Raw genomic sequence first — 20709 nt, forward strand, 5'->3', positions numbered from 1 at the left:
CCCGGCGCGATGAGCGCTCGGATAACGCCCAGCCATCTAGCACAGGCCCAGAAGCAGCCGGTAGCGATTGGTTCCGTCAACGCCGCAGCTGCGTAGTGCGTACGGCAAATGCAGCCCGTACTTTGCATGACCCGCGTACCGTACTGGCAAGACAGAGATGCAAGGAACTTCACATTCTGGTACCGGCGCACAGCATGCCTGGACAAGAAGCGGCCCAACGCGTCGGTGATTAGAAATTACAACACATGGGGCCTGGGGGCCGGCATCGGACCTCCAGCATTAGTGCAGTACTCGATGAAGACGGCCCAACTTGAGTGCTTTCAAAACGACAGGGGCGGCAACACCTGACCCCTTGCCACGGCCAATGTCCTCCTAAAAGGCCAAGCAGCAACGGTACTCCACCATGCCAACGGCCACCCCAACGCACAAAACGGCAGCCGAGGCTGCGGATCCTGCGATCGTGGCAAGCTGCACACGCCATAATGATCATGAATGGTCACTTGTTATTAGTCGACGAGCAAGAGGCACGTGCGCGTGGCCGCCAAGGAAGAATGCATTTAGTTGGATCCACGCCCTGTCACGCGGTGGTACAGTCCTTCAGTCCAACACGGGACAAACGCTCACCATCTCCAAAACGCCCCGGCGGACTCCGTCTGCGCCGAGCTGCCCTGAATACATCAACCACGACAATCGCGACTTGGACGTGGCGGCATGTCGGTAAGTGTGACGCATGGAAGCCCAATTCTATTCGCATGGTCGGTACCAGTCCTGCATGCTCCGCCTGCTTTGGCCGCCCACCACGCACACCCGCATTCGTGACTCCCCTCCACCCCTCGCACCGCACCGCGCCAAACACATGCGCCCACGTGTGTGCCCTCCGCCCTCGTCCTTCCGCTTCGCAGCTCCTCGGACCGAAACCAGGCGGAAATATTTGCAGTCACACCGCACTTGGGCACCTCACTCAGGTAGTTAGGATGCACAACAATAAATTCCTAGTCGCAGCGATGCAAGATGCATTCCCTCCATGACCCCGCGTCGCACGGCTTGTAGCCGAGTGCGGGCTTTGCGACAACCCGCACTCCTGGCCCCTTCCAGAGTTTCAGGTGATAGGTTTCAGCCCGCGCCGGCGCGTGCCCCAGATCACGTGCCACGTTCTGGCCCGGATTGCCAACTCAACATGCACAAGAAGCAGCAAGTCACCGCACGTACCGCAACGCCGAGACGCCAGAATAGCAACATACTGGTAGCGCCGCAAGCCTTGGCATATGCCGCACGGCGCGCAGTGGGTGCATCAAGCATAACGCCACGCTCTACAGTGCACACCGCTTCCACCAGCGGCCACCAAGTCCCCATGGGAGAAACACTCGATGCAAAATTGGCCCGGGCGCAATGCAACGTAGGGTTGCACGCGCCGCACACCACGGCGTGCCACGGAACCGTGTCACCTCCAAACCGTGCACGCCCAAGCACGGCCCCGGCGATTCCTCCCACCCCAGCACGGCTTGTGAGCACAATCAAGCATGTGCTTCAAAGCTTTCAGTTACCGCCCGTGCCGCGCACGCCCCTGCCTCGCATGCTCTCTAGGTATTTGCATACCTCAGTCTTCCGAAACGCCTGCAATTACTTAAATCCAACCCAGCGATCCAGCAAAAATGAAATCGTTGTGGGCAGCCGTCGGCTGAGCCCTACTTCATATGGTTTGCGTGTAATCTTCCATGGACAACATCCCATTTCACGTCCTTATCCTCACTGCTTAATGAATGATCGCAGATCTGCATACAGCAGCTACAGGGATTCGCTCCTCCCGTGCAGTTGGGTCCAGCCACCTATATTGCCCGCAGCCCGAAGGTAACCCACAGCGCAGTTCTCAGTGCATCCTCCCATGCCGCATACTACGCAAGGTCCCCGCGGCGCCCAGGGATCGCCTTTCAGCATCTGTACACGCAATGATTTCGACGGCCATGCTAGCACGCGCACGGCATGCGCGGCTTCGGCACTGGACATCACAAGCTGATACCCAGTTAAAAGCTGGCATTGCTCCCCATCCGCCAGCAGCAGCGCAAGCACACCGCGCCCGCGCGCCGTCGCTTTTCCCTACGCCCGGGAACAATGCGAGGCCCTCACGGCCCTCACCGGCCCCCGTTGGCTGATGCCGCCGCCGTAGCCGCCGCCACCTGCTGCTCCGACTTTTGCGCCTCTGACCAGTACTTGTAGTTGCGCATGGTGTAGGTGAGCAGTGGCTTGGCGTTTGTGAAGACACGCGAGAAGTTGGAGAGCAGCGGGATCACCACGATGTCGAAGAACCCCACCTGCGAGTTTGTTGGTGTTCATTAAGGCACATGGTGGGTTGGTTTTGTTGTCGTGTCGTGATACGTTGGGTGAGGCGCACGTGTGTGGGGCCGTGCGAGCGCGAATGCGCCGCAAGGCCACCATAGCCTACACAACACCCCTAGCCCTAGCTTTAGCCCTGGCCATGTCCCTGGGAGCAGCCTGCCTGCCGCACACGCGCCCGTCTTCAACTCTTATTCCTCATGGGACTGCTGCAGACAACCGGCCCACCCGCTTCCACCCACTTTCACCAACGCCACTTTACCACCCACCTGGCTCTTGGTGATGCCGGGCTTGGCCCGGTCAAACAGTGGGCTGACGGGCAGGGAGTGGGCCTTCTCCATGTCGCCCTGCCGGAAGAACTCCTCCTCCAGCGCGGCCACCCAGCGCAGGTGCACCGGCAGCGAGGCACACACCTGCGGAGGCGGGCGGCGGTGGCGGCAACGGGCGGGGAGGTGGTTGGTGGTGGGCGGTGGTGGGCGGTGATGTGCGTTGGTGATGGCGGGCGGGGCGGTGGGCGGGACGGTGGGCGGAGGCGGCAATCAGGGCCACATGAAATGGGTACCGTATCCGTCCAAAACCATTCCACCCAATCCTATGCCCTACCCACACCAAGCAGCACGACCAACTGAAACTGAATCCCAATCAAACACAACCCAGCACGCACGTGTCCGATGTCGGAGCACTTGAGCGCCATCTGCAGCGACAGAATGCGCTCGTTCTCGTCGAGCGGGATCAGGATCTTGTCCATCTCCACTCCCGAGCCGCTGCACGCCAGCGAGTTGATCGACGAGGCGTTGGAGCCGGAGCGCCGCCGGTCGCCGCTACGTGGTGTGGCGCGGGAAGGGAGGAAGAGCGAGTGCGGGCAAGGGCGAGCGCACAATGTCAGCGCGTGGGAATAGATCCATACACGCGCGCGCGCGCGTTGAGGCTTTGATGAACACAAACGCACGCCGTTTCCTCCTCGCGTGCTGTGACACACGGCCGCAGCTCCCCCCTGCCTACGCCCCGCTAGTTTGGCTTGGTTTGGTTTAGTTTGGGCTGGTATTTACCTCCCCCCCCACTCACCTCATGAGGCTGGGCGTGACGGAGGCGGCGGTGCTGAGGCGGTGCACGGTGGTGAAGTGCGACATGATGGCGAAGTGCTGCTTCATGTCCGTGGCCAGGACCAGCTCAATCACCTGAGTGAAGGCAGGTGGCGGCAGGTGGCGGCGGGAGGTCGGGTGGCGGCGGCAGGTGGCGGCAGGTGGCGGCGGCGGGAGGTCGGGTTGGGCCGGGTGGCGGCGGGGTCAGGTGGGCCCGGGATGGTGCAGTGTTGCGGTGTGAGGAAGAGGCGCTGCATACTGGACAGGGCCCTTCACAGTCTCCGTGTCCTCCATCTTCTGAGCCATACTGCTGTGAAGATAGGCGATGTGTCGCAACACACCACCGGCCAGGCAGGCAGGCGCCCACGCAAGCCGGCCGCACAGCCCTATGCGGCTGTGCCCTTGCCCCGGCGTGCGCAGCAGCCCCACCGCCGCCACCATCTCAGCCCCCAAACCCCAGCAGCCCCGCCTCCCCTCCCAAGCAGCCCCGCTTCCCCCAGCCGCCCACGCGTGCGCACCATCTTCCTCAGCCGGTCCGTGTCGGCCTTGGGCAGGTGCGCCATGAAGGCGTACTCGGGCCGCCGCAGCAGCAAGAAAGCGGCGGCGCAGTGGTGGTTCTCCAACGGCGCGCGGTCGTTGTAGCGCAGCGCCAGCTCGTCGCTGCGTGGGGTGGGTTTCATATTTACGCGCGCCGCAACTCATCGCATACGGCGTACGATGTCCTACCGCGTTGCCCTTCCCCTGAACACACACCACACACACACGTAGACCCACGCCGCTGCGCTCCTGCCTCACCCGCTGTTGATGAGGTAGTCGTTGGTGAGGCCGCCGTGCTCGAAGTCGTGGATGATGGCCGCCAGGTAGCAGGCCATGAGCGACAGCGGGTCCACGTAGCCGGGCGCCAGGCCGCCGCGGTGGACCAGCACGTGCAGGGACTGGGCGGTGGGGAGGGGGAGGAGGAGGGGGAGGAGAAGGGGGAGGAGGAGGATGATTACATTCATGATTAGTTAAGTGGTAGACGGTAGACGGGGGAGGGGGAGGAGGAGGGCGAGGAGGAGGAGGGGGAGGAGGAGGAGGGGGAGGAGGGGGAGGAGGAGGGGGTTGCACAGGTTGGTACACAGAAGTGCAGCGAATCAGACAGCAGGCGTAGGGGGGCGGGGAGGCCAGGGCGGGAAGGGCGGGTCGAGGAGCTGAAGTGATGGGCGCAATTGGCACTGGTGGCGCAACCTTGGGCGCGTGTGGCTGCTTTTAGTACTCGCGTTGGACCACGGGGGCGCCGCGTGCATGCGGCGGCACACCCACCGCACACGTTTCATTCGCACAACACAAGCAGGGCAAGTTCCTCTCCCGGCTTCTCCCGAAACAAGCTACACACGCGCGCGCCAGGCCTCCACACATGCACACATGCACACAGCGCACGCCGCCGCGCACCTGCAGCACGTCCGCGGCGTGTGTCTTGGAGTGGTAGGGGTTGCCCCGGTAGCCGTCCTCCACGCGGCGCAGGAAGCAGGCCAGCTGGTGGGGGCGCAGCTCGAACTTGCGGATCAGGTCCGACTGCGGGGTTGGGTGTGGACGGATTGGGTGCGGAGGGCTTTAGTGTGGAGGGGTGGATGGGCGGGTGGGTTGAGGGGGCGTGTGAAGAATGTGAGGGCGGCGAGGCAGCGGCTACGCAGCACACGCGGGCACACACCTGGTGGAAGAGGTAGAAGCCCAGTGAGGACAGGGCGTGGTCGGCGCTGGCGTTGGCCAGCTTGAAGGCGTCCCACTGCCACGACCCCGCGCCGCCGGATAGCACCCGCTCCACCTGCGGGGGAGGCAAGAGGGGGGAGCAAGCAGGGTAAGGAGGGGCACGCGGAGCAAAGGATGGGTTGGCGAATTGTTGCTTGTCAGAAGACAGTGGTGGTGCTGGAGTGGCTCAGGGCGGAGTGCGGTGGGAGACGCAGGGCGTTAGGAAGAGGGAGGCTTGGCGGGGGAAGGGAGCCAGGAGGGCACTGGAAGGAGCACAGACCACCTCCCCCATGCGCCCCACTGGGAATGGTGGAAACAACACACCACCCCACCACAACACCACACGTACACACGCACACACCTCTGTGTACAGCGGCAGCTCCGGGAACTCGTCCAGCTCGCACAGCTCCGTCCTGGTCGTGGCCTGCGAGGCCGTCGTGTTGGCCCGCTCCAGCGGCGACTGCCCCGGCAGCAGCAGCAGCCCGCTGCCGCCGGCGCCGCCAAGGCCCGAGCCCAAGCCGCCGGCGCCGCTGCACAGGACCAGCTGCCCCGCGCTGACGCTGCCGGCGCGCGCGCGCGCATGCATGCTGCGGCTCGCGCTGCTGACGGCGCGCATCAGCAGCCGCCCGCTGCCGCCGTCCTGCCTATCCAGCGCCGCCGCCATGGCCCGGGCAGCGGCGCGCGGCGTGCCCGGCGCCGCCGCCGCGCCGCCGCCCAGCGGGCCGCTGGCGGCGCCGCTGGACAGGCAGGCGAAGCCGTCAACGCAGCCGCCGGCGCCGTCCTCCACCGCGTCCAGGCCCTCCTCCAGCGGCGCCGCCGGCGCCATGATGGCCGTGAGTGCGCTCTCCAGTGTGTCCCAGCACACCGCCGCCGCCGCCGCGCCGCCGCCGCCCCTGCCCGCCTCGCCGCCGAGCGAGGACTCGCACGAGCCGGCCGACGGCGACATCGGCTGCTGCGGCGTCGACACCGCGCGGCTCACGCCGTCACGCGTTCCGAAGTCGCGGAGTGTGAGCGCCTCGCCGCCGCCGTTGGCGGCGCCGCCAGGCGCGGCGCCGGGTCCTCCGGCCCGGCTGTTGCCGCCAGGGGCGTTGGCGGCGTTGGCGGCGCGTGTGGCCTCGTCCGCCTCGCCCTGACTGCCCAGCTGCTGCAGCAGCGACAGCCCCACGTCCTTCTGCGGTGCGGGGGGCACGAGCGGGGAAGGCGGGGAAGGCGGAGGCGCGGGGCGTGAAAGGAAGCCAGGGGATGGGAGCGGGTGCTTGCGGCGCCGCAGGCCGGGTCTCGGAAGATCAGGCTGCCGTCTTAGCCGTGCATAAGGGCCACACACACAGACACACACACACACACACACACACACACACACACACACACACACACACACACACACACACACACACACACACACACACACACACACACACAGTCACACATACACACACACACACACACACACACACGCAGACACACACACACACACACGGGCGGGCTTCGTTTTGTTGTTTTTTCACACACACGCACACATACACACACACACTCACACACACGCACACACACACACACACACACGCACACACACACGAACACACACGAACACACACACACACACACACACACACGAAATGGGCGGATGCGCGCCTGCACACTCACGTCCAGCGCGCCCGAGGCCAGCAGCTGTTTGCCCAGGTTCACGGGCTTGTACACGTCGTGCGCCTCAAGCAGCGCCGACTGCACAAACAGGATGTCCTGCAAGGGCCATGGTGTGGTGGGGGTTGTAAGGACCAACCCAAGGCAAATTGCCAAACCCAATCCAAAAGCGGGTACGCGATGTGTGCGTGTGCGCGTGTGGGCGAGAGGCGAGCTATTGTAGGCTCCCTGATTGCACTGCCATGTTCCATCCGCTCCCAAAATCGCACTCCCGTACTTTGGGGCGGGTCCCCAGTGCCGTGCATCATTCAGCGCCCGTACACGAACCCGCGCCGCACACCAATCAGCGCCGCACACCAATCAGCACCGCACACCAATCAGCGCCGCACACCAATCAGCGCCGCACACCAATCAGCACCGCACACCAATCAGCGCCGCACACCAATCAGCGCCGCACACCAATCCGTGCCGTACGCACGCACCTGGATGGTGGGCGGCGTGCCGTCCAGCAGGTCCGTCATCATGGCCAGCATCTTGTCGGCGGGCGTGCCGGCGTCAATGACGGTGCGGGGCGTGTAGGAGCGCAGCGCCATGGCCAGCTCCGCCTGCAGCACCTCCTGCTGCTTCAGCAGCCGCTCGTTCTGGGCCTGTGGGTGTGAAGGGTGAGGGTGAGAGTGTATGCCATGACTTAGGAGGGAGATAGAATGAGCCCCAGTGTGTCTTTGTAACAGGCATACGGCAGGCACGCGTATCAGGCAGAAGAGCACAGAGGGCAGGAGAGAGGGCCGTCACCGTGTGTGTAGGCAATAGCATCCGGCTGGGCATGTGCGTGCATCCGGGTTTGCACGCATGTGCGCGCCCGCCGATCAAGTCACTTCCAGAGACAACCGCATGGCAGGGCAAAGCAAAGGGCCGCGCACGGGCGCCAAGGCCTTCCGACGTCTCCCACATCACCCCAACCGCCAGCACCCCGCACCTGCAGGTTGTCCAGGTGTTGGCGCTCCGACGCCAGCCGCGCCGCCGTCGCCTCCGCCTCCGCCTGCGCCGGCACCCCGCATACATCAGAGCCGGGCATGAAGGCAGCGTGCCTCTCTCGCGTGACCTTTTCCAGCCCGCCTGCTGCCATAGCCCCACGCCCCACGCCCCTAATCCAAATCGCTGGATGAATCCATTCGCACCCCAAGCCCTGAGGCCGTGAACCGCAGGCGCCGCCCCAACCCGACTGCTCACCCGCATAAAGTCGGCGCGGCGCTGGTGCTCCGCCGCCTCCTCCGCCGCGCGGCCCAGCGCCACGTCAAACGCCGCCTTCTCCTCCGCCGTGTCAGCCACCAACTTGTCGAACTGGGCCTTGGCGGCGTCAGCGGTTTGCTGCGGGTATAGTGGCGGCGGCGCGTTGCGGGATTTGATTAATGGGTATGCGGGGACGATCATTGGTATGAGGAAGCACGAGCTCGCGCACGGTAGGGGAGATGGGGAAAGCTGTGCGGCGGGGCGTGCTGTGTTGTCATGGGTGCGGCGTTGGTGCTGTCGGGAGCTGGCAGCCACAAGGACCCGCCCGGCTGGGCCCAGCGCTAGTGCTGCATAGGCCGCGGCCCTTGAAGTGCAAACAACAACACACCGCGACGAATGCTCGCCAAGAGTCCCAGGCCATTGCCCAAGCCATGCCTAGTAGAGCAAATCCCGTGCGTAGAACCTGGGGACTGCTGTGCTACTGAAATGCGGTACTATTGCCAGCTGTACGATGGCGATGTCCAAACCTGACACCCACCTGCAGCTCGCCAAAGTCCACCAGCGCCTTATCGGCAATGGCCTTCTGCTGCGATGCCTCAGCTGCCGTCTGCTCAAGCACGGCATCAAAGGTCGCCTTCTCCTCCGCCTTGTCCAGCACGAACTTGTCGAACTGGGCCTTGGTTGAAGCCGCCGACTCCTGCGGACGTGAAGGTGAAAGGCAGGACACGGCTGTCGATTACAGTTCTAAAAGTTGTATGCCTGAAGCGGGGCTTAATAAGTGTTGGATGGTGCAACCCAAAAGAGCTTGCTTGACTGCCAGAGGCATCACGCGCCTGAATGTCGTGTATGGCCTTGTCGTGCACGGCCTTGTCGGCGGTGGCCGTTGCCTTCAGCGAATGAAGATGGGCAGCCAATTCAACAGCTGATACCCCTTGATAGCGGAACGGTTTCACGCGGTTGGCATTTGACAAGCATGATAGGGCACACGCCAGCGGAGCCGCCAAAGCGCCCCTGTCCGGTTTACAACTCATTACGCCCCATGAGCACTGACAATCCCGCCCACCTGCAGCTCGCCAAAGTCCACCAGCGCCTTATCGGCAATGGCCTTTTGCTGCGATGCCTCAGCTGCCGTCTGCTCAAGCACGGCATCAAACGCCGCCTTCTCCTCCGCCTTGTCCAGCACAAACTTGTCGAACTGGGCCTTGGTGGCGGTCGCGTTGGCCTGTGGAATGCAGGCGCCGGACGATTGAATACGCAGCAATGTGTGGTGGCGTCACGTGGGCGCGTTGCAGTGCAGTCCCCCGGACTGCGCAACGCGCCTGCACGTCGTACAGCGCCTTGTCGTGCACGGCCTTGTCCGCAGTGGCGGCGACCTAAAGTTGGTCATTGCGCACGCGCAGCAAGCAGGCACATGCCAGGGTCACACCAGCACCATGGCACACGCACGGCTGCCCAGATGCTGGCGACTGCGCGTTACACAAGCGCCCAAACCATCTGCACACGCCCCGACAGAACGCGCCTGGACGTCGTACAGCGCCTTGTCATGTACCGCCTTGTCCGCGGCGGCGTTTGCCTTTGGAACGGCGCAGTGCCGCGATGTGCACGGGGTGCGTGTATGCAGGGTTCGGCTAGTTGTGAGGTGGGATTTCGCACACAGTGGCACTGACCAGCCAGGCACGCATCCACCACACCAGCCATCCAGGAATCGTACTGCCATCGGTGGTTTTGAGAATCCCCCGGTCCAGCCTTGCAGCGCCAGCTCAAATCGACACCTGCGTCAACCCACCTGCAGCTCGCCGAAGTCGACCAGCGCCTTGTCTGCAATGGCCTTCTGCTGCGATGCCTCAGCGGCCGTCTTCTCTAGAACTTGGTCAAACGCCGCCTTCTCCTCCGCCTTGTCCAGCACAAACTTGTCGAACTGGGCCTTGGCGGCGGTCGCATTGGCCTGTGGAGTGAAGACACAGTCGCGTGGGTCAGTATGCAAACCTGGTGGAAGGGTGCAAGCAAAAACAGTGCAGTCTCCCGGATTGCGCAACGCGCCTGCACGTCGTAGAGAGCCTTGTCGTGCACCGCCTTGTCCGCAGTGGCAGTAGCCTTGAGCAAATAGAACCGGGCAGCCAAAGGGCAGCATTATGCACTTGCCTGGCTAACCTAGTGTATGACATTGGGCTTTATTCACGCCAGCAGAAAGTCCTGAATGCCTGCTGGACGCAGCGGCCACAAGATGACACGCACAAGCCACCTGCATACCTGCAGCTCGCCAAAGTCCACCAGCGCCTTATCGGCAATGGCCTTCTGCTGCGATGCCTCAGCGGCCGTCTTCTCCAGGACGGCATCAAAGGTCGCCTTCTCCTCCGCCTTGTCCAGCACAAACTTGTCGAACTGGGCCTTGGTGGCGGTCGCCGACGCCTGTGGCAAATGCGAGCGCCCATGTCAGGTAACGCAGGTGAGCCGAAATGACCATCGCTTGGTAACCGCGCGCGCATACAAGCCCGTGTGCTGCAACGCGCCTGCACGTCGACGAGCGCCTTGTCGTGCACGGCCTTGTCCGCGGCGGCGTGGGCCTAAACGGATGGGGAGTACAGGCACGCGGACCTAGGTCAGGCAGCCAGCAATCCAAGATACCAGAGCACTGGACATACAGCCTCTGACCACTTTCAAATAAATGCAAGTAACATGTGCGCGGCACGGCCGCCAGTCAGGGGCCTAATACCACGGGTGCTGCTCTTATACACCCGGCATCCGCGTGTGTTTCACCCGATGGCATGACGCGCATGCGGTCTCCTCACCCCAAACACACATGCATGAAAGTACAGTGTGTCGGTATGTTGTCCGAACGCCGTCTCCTAGCATACGCACGAACCTGCAGCTCTCCAAAGTCCACCAGCGCCTTGTCCGCAATGGCCTTCTGCTGAGACGCCTCAGCGGCCGTCTTCTCCAGGACGTGGTCGAACGCCGCCTTCTCCTCCGCCTTGTCCAGCACAAACTTGTCGAACTGGGCCTTGGCGGCGGTCGCGTTGGCCTGTGGAGTGCAGGCGTCGAACAGGTCAGTATGCAAAGCTGGTAAGCAGACGAGAGACCGTGAAGAGCTATGAACACGATCACGCAACGCGCCTGCACGTCGTACAGAGCCTTATCGTGCACGGCCTTGTCCGCGGCAGCGTTTGCCTAAATGGACATGGGGGCGCGACGAGTAAATGAATGGGGAATCAGCTCAAGGCCGTAACCCAGCGTTCTATCCGGACTCGCCCTTTCTCTATCGACCAGTCGAAGGTGCGAAACATCAGTTGCAGCAATGTGCAGAATGCACCAAACAAATGCATCCACAAAGAGACGCGCCTGCACGTCTAACAAACACTTGTCGTGCGCTGCCTTGTCCGCAACAGCGTTTGCCTATGACGGTAGACACAGGTGCAACAAACTAGGCGACGCCCGTCCCACGTAGCCCTGCGGTGCCTGGGGAATCTAAGCAGGCAATGGGCAGCACGGACTGCCGAACAGCAACGCTCAGCCCCAAACACCCACCTGCAGCTCTCCGAAGTCCACCAGCGCCTTGTCCGCAATGGCCTTCTGCTGCGATGCCTCAGCGGCCGTCTTCTCCAGGACGTGGTCGAACGCCGCCTTCTCCTCCGCCTTGTCCAGCACAAACTTGTCGAACTGGGCCTTGGCGGCGGTCGCGTTGGCCTGTGGAATGCAGAAGCCTCAAGCGTTAGCATGCAGCGATTCGCGTGACAACGTGAGCGCACTGGAATGCAATGGCCCGGACTCAATAACTGACGTGCCTGCACGTCGTAGAGTGCCTTGTCGTGCACGGCCTTGTCCGCAGTGGCGGCGGCCTAGAACATTGTGGTAAGGCGCATTTGTTGCTACGGATTGTACCGTATTGCCATGTGTGGTTGCAGGCAAGCAAGCAGAAGAAAGTCCGGGCATGTTGGCAACCACTTGTAGCGCCTTAAACCACCCTGCATACCTGCAGCTCGCCAAAGTCCACCAGCGCCTTGTCTGCAATGGCCTTCTGCTGAGACGCCTCCGCGGCCGTCTTCTCCAGAACGTGATCAAATGCCGCCTTCTCCTCCGCCTTGTCCAGCACAAACTTGTCGAACTGGGCCTTGGCGGCGGTCGCGTTGGCCTGTGGAGTGAAGGCACAGTCGTGTGGGTCAGTACGCAAAGCTGGTAAGCAGACGGGAGACAGTGAAGTGCTATGAACACGATCACGCAACGCGCCTGCACGTCGTAGAGAGCCTTATCGTGCACGGCCTTGTCCGCGGCAGCGTTTGCCTAAATGAACATAGGGGCGCGACGAGTAAATGAATGGGGAATTAGCTCAAGGCCGTAAGCTCGCGTTCAATCCTTGACTAGCCTTTCTCTATCGACCATTCGAAGGTGCGAAACATCAGTTGCAGTACTGCGCAGTACGGTATGCAGGGAAATGTAGCCACAAAGACACGCGCCTGCACGTCTAACAAACACTTGTCGTGCGCTGCCTTGTCCGCAACAGCGTTTGCCTATCACGGTAAACACAGGTGCAGCAAATTAGGCGACGCCCGTCCCACGTAACCCTGCAGTGCCTGGCGGAACCAAAGCAGGCAATTGGCAGCACGGACCGACGAACTGCAATGTACAGCTCCAAACCCCCACCTGCAGCTCGCCAAAGTCCACCAGCGCCTTGTCTGCAATGGCCTTCTGCTGTGATGCCTCAGCTGCCGTCTGCGCGAGCACATGGTCGAACGCCGCCTTCTCCTCCGCCTTGTCCAGCACAAACTTGTCGAACTGGGCCTTGGCGGCGGTCGCGTTGGCCTGTGGAGTGAAGGCACAGTCGTGTGGGTCAGTATGCAAACCTGGTAAGTAGGCGAGAGACAGTGTCGTGCTATGAACACGATCACGCAACGCGCCTGCACGTCGTAGAGAGCCTTATCGTGCACGGCCTTGTCCGCGGCAGCATTTGCCTAAATAACGTGGGGGCGCGACAAGTAAATGAATGGGGAATTAGCTCAAGGCCGTAAGCTCGCGTTCCATCCCGACTAGCCCTTTTCCTATCGACCAGTCAAAGGTGCGAAACATCAGTTGCAGCAATGTGCAGAATGCACCAAACAAATGTAGCCCCAAAGACACGCGCCTGCAGGTCTAACAAACACATGTCGTGCGCTGCCTTGTCCGCAACAGCGTTTGCCTATCACGGTAGACACAGGTGCAACAAATTAGGCGACGCCCGTCCCACGTAACCCTGCAGTGCCTGGCGGAATAGAAGCAGGCAATTGGCAGCACGGACCGACGAACTGCAATGTACAGCTCCAAACCCCCACCTGCAGCTCGCCAAAGTCCACCAGCGCCTTGTCTGCAATGGCCTTCTGCTGTGATGCCTCAGCGGCCGTCTGCGCGAGCACATGGTCGAACGCCGCCTTCTCCTCCGCCTTGTCCAGCACAAACTTGTCAAACTGGGCCTTGGCGGCGGTCGCGTTGGCCTGTGGAATGCAGAAGCCTCAAGCGTTAGCATGCAGCGATTCGCGTGACAACGTGAGCGCACTAGAATGCAATGACCCGGACTCAGCAACTAACGCGCCTGCACGTCGTAGAGTGCCTTGTCGTGCACGGCCTTGTCCGCAGTGGCGGCGGCCTAGAACATTGTGGAAAAGGCGCGTTTGTTGCTACGGAATGTACCGTATTGCCATGTGTGGTTGCAGGCAAGCAAGCAGAAGAAAGTCCGGGCATGTTGGCAACCACTTGTAGCGCCATAAACCGCACTGCATACCTGCAGCTCGCCAAATTCCACCAGCGCTTTGTCTGCAATGGCCTTCTGCTGCGATGCCTCAGCGGCCGTCTGCGCGAGCACATGGTCGAACGCCGCCTTCTCCTCCGCCTTGTCCAGCACAAACTTGTCAAACTGGGCCTTGGCGGCGGTTGCGTTGGCCTGTGGAATGCAGAAGCCTCAAGCGTTAGCATGCAGCGATTCGCGTGACAACGTGAGCGAAACGGAATGCAATGGCACAAACTCAGCAACTAACGCGCCTGCACGTCGTAGAGTGCCTTGTCGTGCACGGCCTTGTCCGCAGTGGCGGCGGCCTAGAACATTGTGGAAAAGGCGCGTATGTTGCTACGGTATGTACCGTATTGCCATGTGTGGTTGCAGGCAAGCAAGCAGAAGAAAGCATAGGCATGTCGGCAACCACTTGTAGCGCCATAAACCGCCCTGCATACCTGCAGCTCGCCAAAGTCCACCAGCGCTTTGTCCGCAATGGCCTTCTGCTGCGATGCCTCAGCGGCCGTCTGCGCGAGCACATGGTCGAACGCCGCCTTCTCCTCCGCCTTGTCCAGCACAAACTTGTCAAACTGGGCCTTGGCGGCGGTCGCGTTGGCCTGTGGAATGCAGAAGCCCCAAGCGTTAGCATGCAGCGATTCGCGTGACAACGTGAGCGCACTAGAATGCAATGACCCGGACTCAGCAACTAACGCGCCTGCACGTCGTAGAGTGCCTTGTCGTGCACGGCCTTGTCCGCAGTGGCGGCGGCCTAGAACATTGTGGAAAAGGCGCGTATGTTGCTACGGTATGTACCGTATTGCCATGTGTGGTTGCAGGCAAGCAAGCAGAAGAAAGTCTGGGCATGTTGGCAACCACTTGTAGCGCCTTAAACCACCCTGCATACCTGCAGCTCGCCAAAGTCCACCAGCGCCTTGTCCGCGATGGCCTTCTGCTGCGATGCCTCAGCGGCCGTCTTCTCCAGGACGTGGTCAAACGCCGCCTTCTCCTCCGCCTTGTCCAGCACAAACTTGTCGAACTGCGCCTTGGCGGCGGTCGCGTTGGCCTGTGGAAATGGCGACCACAATGGTTGAGGGACCGCGGTAATATACCCTTCAATCCGTACACGTGCCAGAACCTTGCACGTTGTGGAGCATAAACGCGCCTGCATTGTCAGCATCGCTTTATCGTGTACTGCCTTGTCCGCAGTGGCAGTCGCCTATTGAATTACGGCAAGACCAATCGTTGCAGCGGCACGCAGACATGCATAACATACGCGCGGCACAACAAAGTGCCCTTGCAAGCAGCCCCAGCGCTTTCTGCACCCATGAGTTGAAAGGCACGGGCCCTGGTGGCTTAGACCGCAACGCGCCTTGTCTTGTGCCGCCTTGTGAAAGGCAGACCATGCCTTTAAGCGTGAGGATGAAGAAGCACTGCAACTTGAGCCACACGCCAATGGCCGCGGACGCTCTCGCCGTCGTGCGTGCATGTCAAGACCCCGGCCATTTCCTTTGTACCGCACCAGCCACGCCCGCCCACCTGCAGCTCGCCGAAGTCCACCAGCGCCTTGTCAGCAATGGCCTTCTGCTGCGATGCCTCAGCGGCCGTCTGCGCGAGCACATGGTCAAACGCCGCCTTCTCCTCCGCCTTGTCCAGCACAAACTTGTCGAACTGGGCCTTGGTGGCAGCCGCCGAACCCTGCAGAAACAACACGAGTTGTGTGTGACCAGGCGCTCGACACCCCATCCCCTCTTACGGCCTCCTGCGGCCAGCGCTACACCTCATCCCCGCCCCGGCTTGCCCCCGAAGCCGCCCCGCGCCCCGCCCAAACCAGCAGCCCCCGCCCCACACGCGTGCCACTCACCGCCACGACGTCCGCCTCGTGCTGCGCCACTGCCAGCGCGCGGTCAAACGTCACCTTCTGCACTGTAGCCGCGCTCACCGCGCGGTCGCGCTGCAGCTGCATCACGTCGCAGCTGGCCTTGAGCGCGCGCGCGTGCGCTGCCAGCCGCTCCAGCTCGCCCACGCCCACACTGCTGCTGGCCACGCTGGACAGCCCCTTGTGCAGCAGGCTGCGCGGGCTGGCAGTGGCGGTGGCGCCGACGCCGCCGCAGTCCGTGCCGTGCAGCGACGACGAGGCGTCCGCCAGACTCAAGCCGCCATCCAGCATGGCGCTCAGATTGTTGTTGCTCAGGTTGTCCTGCGCCGCTGCCTGCGTGTCGATGCCCTCGCCGTTGAAGCTGCCCAACCGCAAGTCGGCGCTCAGCGCCGCAGTGGCGGCTCCGCCGCCGCCAGCGCCGGCGCCGCCCTCCATGCCCAGGCACATGAGCCCGGTGATGGAGCCGCGTCGGCCCAGGCCCATGTGTGCCATGGCCACTATGGGCGCGGAGCTCATCAGAGAGGCGCGGTGCTGGTTGTTGGGCGAGATGGGCCGGCACGGCACCTCCGCCTGCTGCACCTGCACCACTTGCGGCGCCTTCGGTGCAGGCGCCGCCGGCAGCCGTGCAGGCGACGACAGCGCCGCCGCCGCCTCGGACTCCATCAGCGCGTCCTGCTGCTGCAGGAGCACGTCGTAGCTGGCCTTCAACGCCATGAAGGAATCCATGAGGGAGGCGTAGTCGGCTGCAGAGCAGCTGCCGGCGGCGCCGCTGTCCACCGCGCCCGGCGCGCCCACGGCCGTGGTCACCAGGCTGCCGTCATCCGCCGACGAGCCGCTGATCAGCCCCTGGCCCGACCCAGATCCGGCGTCGGCGTCGGCGACGCCTGGAGCACCGCATGACGCGGCGCAGCATACGGCGGGACCCGCGGCGGCAGCCGCCGCGGCCGCGGCCGATGCCGTGGCCGTGGGCGTAGGCTGCCCCCGGCCGCTGCTGCTGACCGCAGCGCCCGCCACGGCGGCTGCCGCTGCCGCCGCTGCTGCCGCTGCTGTGACTGCCGCATCCAGGTCCACCAAGTCGCGCAGGCGGCCGGAGCTGCTGTGGCGGCCCAGGCCAGCGGAGTCACCGCCGCCGCCGCCGGCCGGCATCTCGCAGTAGGAGGCGGCAGTGGAGGTGAGGTGCAGCAGGTGATGCCGCGTGCCTCTGTCCAGCGGCCTACGAAATTATTTGTTCAAAAATGCACACATCCTTCAGCTGCGGCTTTTACCATACAGCGCTCCGCCTGGGGAGTAGCTATTTTAATATAATATTCAGTGCCGCAGTACAGCGCCTGGCTAGGTCTGTTTGCACGCAGCGAACCTACGACCGCCCTACCCTCCCTTCTCACACCGCGCACCCGGTAGCCCAGCCAGGTACTCCCGTTCCTTCTATGGCACTTCCTAGACCTGCCTGGTGGCGTCCGCGTCTGTCAGCTGCTCCGTCAGCTCCAGGCAAACGGACCGCAGCCCCGCCAGCCGCGTGGCTAGCTCCTCGTTCTCCGCCACCGTCTTCATCAGTTTGCGCTGCAGCGTCTGCAGCTGCTCGCGCAGGCGCTGCTCCGCCGCGCCGCCGGTGTTGCTGGCAGCTGCTGCGGCGGCTGCTGTGTCCGCGGCCGGCGACACCTGCTGGGGGCGGTGTGGAAAAGAGGTATGGGAGGCCGAAAATTCGTGTATTATTTATCGCAAGGCCCGATTCAAACGCCGGAAGAGATTACTGCGAAATCACGCCACAGATCAATTGGTATGTTGCGGCTCCGTAGAAGCTACACAACACTTGGCGCCGTGGGGTGTCATCTGGGTCCGTGATCCGGAGGCACGTGCGCGTCTGCTGCTGTTTTGCGGCCACTGGCACGCTCGCTTCCGCACAGCCTTCTCGTGGCATGTCAGTACCTTGCCACTGCACAGTCCGCGCCCTGGTTCCAGCTCATTTTATTCCCGGCCCAGCCCCAGGCCTTGGCCCCCGCCCGTGGCCCCCGCCCCAGCGCCGCGTTGCTGCCCCTACCTTGCGGGCTTGCAGCGTAAAGGGTTCCGTGGCAAAGAGCACCAAGTAGTCACCGGCACCCTCGCCATCGCCATCTATCAGGTAAACGCTTAATGTACTGCTAGCTGATGGCGACGCGCCCAGGCATGCGCCTTGTAGCGACCTGCAAGCCGAAATTCACGATGTGGTCGTCAAATTGTCGTTTGGGTTGCCGGTTCTACCGCGGCCATCGGAAAAACAGCAAAGCACTACTAGTGCCGTCCAGTAGCAGACTTCTCACCAAGCGCTGCTCCAAACGCCCGTTAGGGCAAGTTGGCTTGCGAATGCGGGCTGCGAGGACGTGGCACCCAGCCCCAGCTGGCCAAGGAGGCCCTCAAATGTTTGTCCATGTTGGTAGTAGCCTGCGGGACGCGCGCGGTCAGCCCAAGCGATTCCGGCAGTGAACTAAACGAGTCCGGGCCCGACTTTGCAGCCAAACTGGAGCGCATCACACACCGCTTGTCTTAGCCGGTATATTGCAGCTAAGGAGCTCTCCAGAACGTGAAAAAAGGAAGGCGGAGCAGCGCAAGTCGCTCAAGCGCAACTCGGTGCGTTGCCCACCGTCCATTGTCTCCGTAATGTTTGTCTAACTAGTGAAGTAGCACTACGTTTGTCATCTTTTGTGGTCTAGCAGGACTAGCGGCGAAGTATCGCAAAAGACGGTTCCGCCCACGGTCGCGGCTTAGCATTCCCGTAAGAATAATTTACTGTAGTGATATCGCAAGACTACTTAACATGCGTAGGGACGATAAAACTGCATTGCCGTGACGTCTGGCTGGGGAGCCCGACCGCAATCGGGCGGGTAATTTTCATGACGAGTCCCGAGCCAATGAATAGCTTTGTTATGTAACGTCGAGGCAATATCGTCTACCCTCTCAATGATGAGGCCCCGCGCGCAGGGCCTGACCTTCCGTGCCGTGCGCTCTTGCGCACACAGCTGCCAAACAAACCAGGCCTTACATCATACTATTCTGTAAACCTGGCGCCCTTGTTGTTCAACCCGGTTCAGTTGCATATTCGCTTACAATCGAAGCGGCAATCCAGCAGTCGCCAAACTCGCCATCCGCGGTGCCAAGACGTCACGTTTGGAGCGTCGCTGTTCCGCAAAGCAGAGGAGAGCTAATCATAGAAAATTGTGGCGCATGATCAGTGAGTTCTTAGTCAGCACTCACGAGTCCAAGGCTCGGGACGAACACTTTCATCCTCTCACGGTTTTGGCCCGTCGATGCTACTATAACTCCAGCTTTAGGACGCTGCAAGGCTGCTTTGCTTTTGAATTCCCCGTATCCACACCAGGAGCCGAGGCCTGTAGGAATCCGGCAGCACGCCGTCGCACCAGTCTGCACCATTTGGCCTTACTTCCCAACTCATACCGTATCGTATTGAATCGCCCCCCTAAGGGAGACAACCACCCCATCCGGCTGAGAAGCTGCGAGTGGGGGCTGCAGTTGAGCGCGCGTGGCTGGCTGTTGGCGCGCGACGCGGCTGGGAGCGGGCAGTTGCGTGCGACACCGGCTGGTATACAAGATGCGTGCCGCTGCACGAGGGTGTGCGATGGGACAGTGTCAAGGCAGGTTGGTGAAGTCCCGTAGGGAGCAGCTGATTCCCAGACCCCAGAAGATGGTAAACAGCTGGCTGGTGCACGAGGCGTCACGAGGGTGCAAGGCTCAAGGCTCAAGATTGTGACGCGGGAAAATTAAATGACTATCCGTTAGTCCGTTACAGCAAAAGCAGTGCATCACTACGACACGTTCATGGCACCGCGCCTGCACCCGCCCCGGCGAGCAGCGGCTTGAGAGCCGCCTTGCAGCGCGCGCTCCCCACCCTTGTGCTCCAGCTCACCGCGCAGACCCTGCCCCGCATCGATGCGCGACACCGCCAACTCCACGCGCCCCTGCCCCGCAGCCGCCAGGCTAGCCAGGCCCGCTGCGGCCGCCATCAGCCTTCTAATGCTAGCTGGGCCGTTGCTGCTGCTGCGGCTGTGCTGGCGGCAGCACCTCCTGCGCCTGCTGCTGCTGCGGCGGCGGCAGCGGCAGCTGCGCACTGTTGTCCTCCTCAAACTCCTTTGTATATATTACAGGACAGCTCCCACTCACTCCCAACTATCCCGTGTACGGCGGCCGCCCCGCCCAGGGGCGACGATTCCTTGACTATTGGGACCTTTAACGTTGGGCTCATATGTAGCACCCGCCCCCCCCCCTCCCCGCCAGTCGAGGGTCGCCGATTCGCAGTCAGGTACCGTGTAACCAGGAGCTGGCGTTTGTACGGAGAGGCATTTAGGAAGCTGCCAGACTGTAGTGACGCGCACGTACGCTATTGAGTTAAGTCGGGTACGGGTACGACTGTGCGCGAATTTGGGGGGTTGGGGCGGTCGGCTGAGCCGGGCTGAGAAGTTGCACATGCATGCAGTATGAATATGGCCAGATGTGGCTACAGCGGGGGCGTCGGTAGAAGGACTTGTTAACTAGCCAGGGACTGTTTGCGGCGCTGTCGTGGAGTTGTGAAGGTTTTACCCGCCGCAGTGGGGAGCTACTGGTTGCCGGCGGTTGGCACGCATCACGACTGGGACTCCGCGAACTGCGGGTCGTACGCACTGCCGCCAGAGCAAACCTGCAATTGGTTCTTGTGCCAAGTATTGTTGGACTGACTCTCTTTGCGGGGGCGGTCACACACTCACACCGCACGCTCACACCGGCAGTCCGGCACCAGCTCCAGGGATGACGGGGCAATGGCGGCTTCCAAGGTGGCTTTCCGCGCCCCACCACTGTGGATGTTGCTATGTGGACGATGGCGGTATCAGAGGAGGGGATAGATCCGGGTTGGAAATGCAGGGACCATCGGGCGGGCGGTCAGGCGGCCAGCGGCTAGACACCAGCAGCCTACTTGATGACAGCCCTGTTAGCGTGCGGGACCCACACGGGTACAACTCGAGGGCGGGATTAACAGCCGGGCTCAGCGAGGCATAAAGGCTGCTAGGCTGCCGTGGTGCCCTTCACCAGTTGCGGGCGGTTGTTTGCTGTGTTGTGCC

At 62.3% G+C, this 20709-nt stretch overlaps 2 protein-coding genes across 6 annotated transcripts; one reads left to right on the forward strand and one right to left on the reverse strand.

Annotated features, from left to right (window-relative positions):
• Positions 1-224: 224 nt before the first annotated feature.
• On the reverse strand, positions 225-18365 carry CHLRE_13g590600v5 (uncharacterized protein). 5 transcript variants are annotated; one of them, XM_043069750.1, is made up of 44 exons: positions 18138-18365; positions 17923-18043; positions 17664-17805; positions 17073-17284; positions 15611-16838; positions 15286-15444; positions 14654-14812; positions 14465-14518; positions 14208-14366; positions 14019-14072; positions 13762-13920; positions 13573-13626; positions 13316-13474; positions 13129-13182; positions 12905-12958; positions 12651-12809; positions 12237-12290; positions 11983-12141; positions 11795-11848; positions 11538-11696; positions 11127-11180; positions 10876-11034; positions 10523-10576; positions 10263-10421; positions 10053-10106; positions 9799-9957; positions 9532-9585; positions 9332-9385; positions 9076-9234; positions 8846-8899; positions 8551-8709; positions 8013-8150; positions 7759-7821; positions 7265-7429; positions 6786-6881; positions 5503-6312; positions 5104-5217; positions 4845-4967; positions 4209-4348; positions 3932-4073; positions 3397-3509; positions 2996-3152; positions 2601-2744; positions 225-2309 (listed from the first exon to the last, which is right to left on the reverse strand). In XM_043069750.1, exons 1-44 carry the CDS (start codon positions 18247-18249, stop codon positions 2130-2132), a joined length of 6969 nt encoding a protein of 2322 aa, XP_042917728.1. In that variant the 5' UTR covers positions 18250-18365; the 3' UTR covers positions 225-2129. The 5 variants fall into 5 exon arrangements, with proteins under 5 accessions (XP_042917728.1, XP_042917726.1, XP_042917727.1 ...); XM_043069751.1 differs by lacking the exon at positions 9332-9385 and adding an exon at positions 14912-14965; XM_043069753.1 differs by lacking the exon at positions 9332-9385.
• Positions 18366-18535: 170 nt separating this feature from the next.
• On the forward strand, positions 18536-20596 carry CHLRE_13g590626v5 (uncharacterized protein). Its single transcript, XM_043069755.1, has 2 exons — positions 18536-18830; positions 19082-20596. The coding sequence occupies exons 1-2, from the start codon at positions 18824-18826 to the stop codon at positions 19261-19263; spliced, it is 189 nt and encodes a 62-aa protein (XP_042917730.1). The 5' UTR covers positions 18536-18823; the 3' UTR covers positions 19264-20596.
• Positions 20597-20709: the final 113 nt, after the last annotated feature.

Source organism: Chlamydomonas reinhardtii, chromosome 13, assembly GCF_000002595.2.
Source record: "Chlamydomonas reinhardtii strain CC-503 cw92 mt+ chromosome 13, whole genome shotgun sequence".
In the NCBI taxonomy this organism is placed as follows: domain Eukaryota; kingdom Viridiplantae; phylum Chlorophyta; class Chlorophyceae; order Chlamydomonadales; family Chlamydomonadaceae; genus Chlamydomonas; species Chlamydomonas reinhardtii.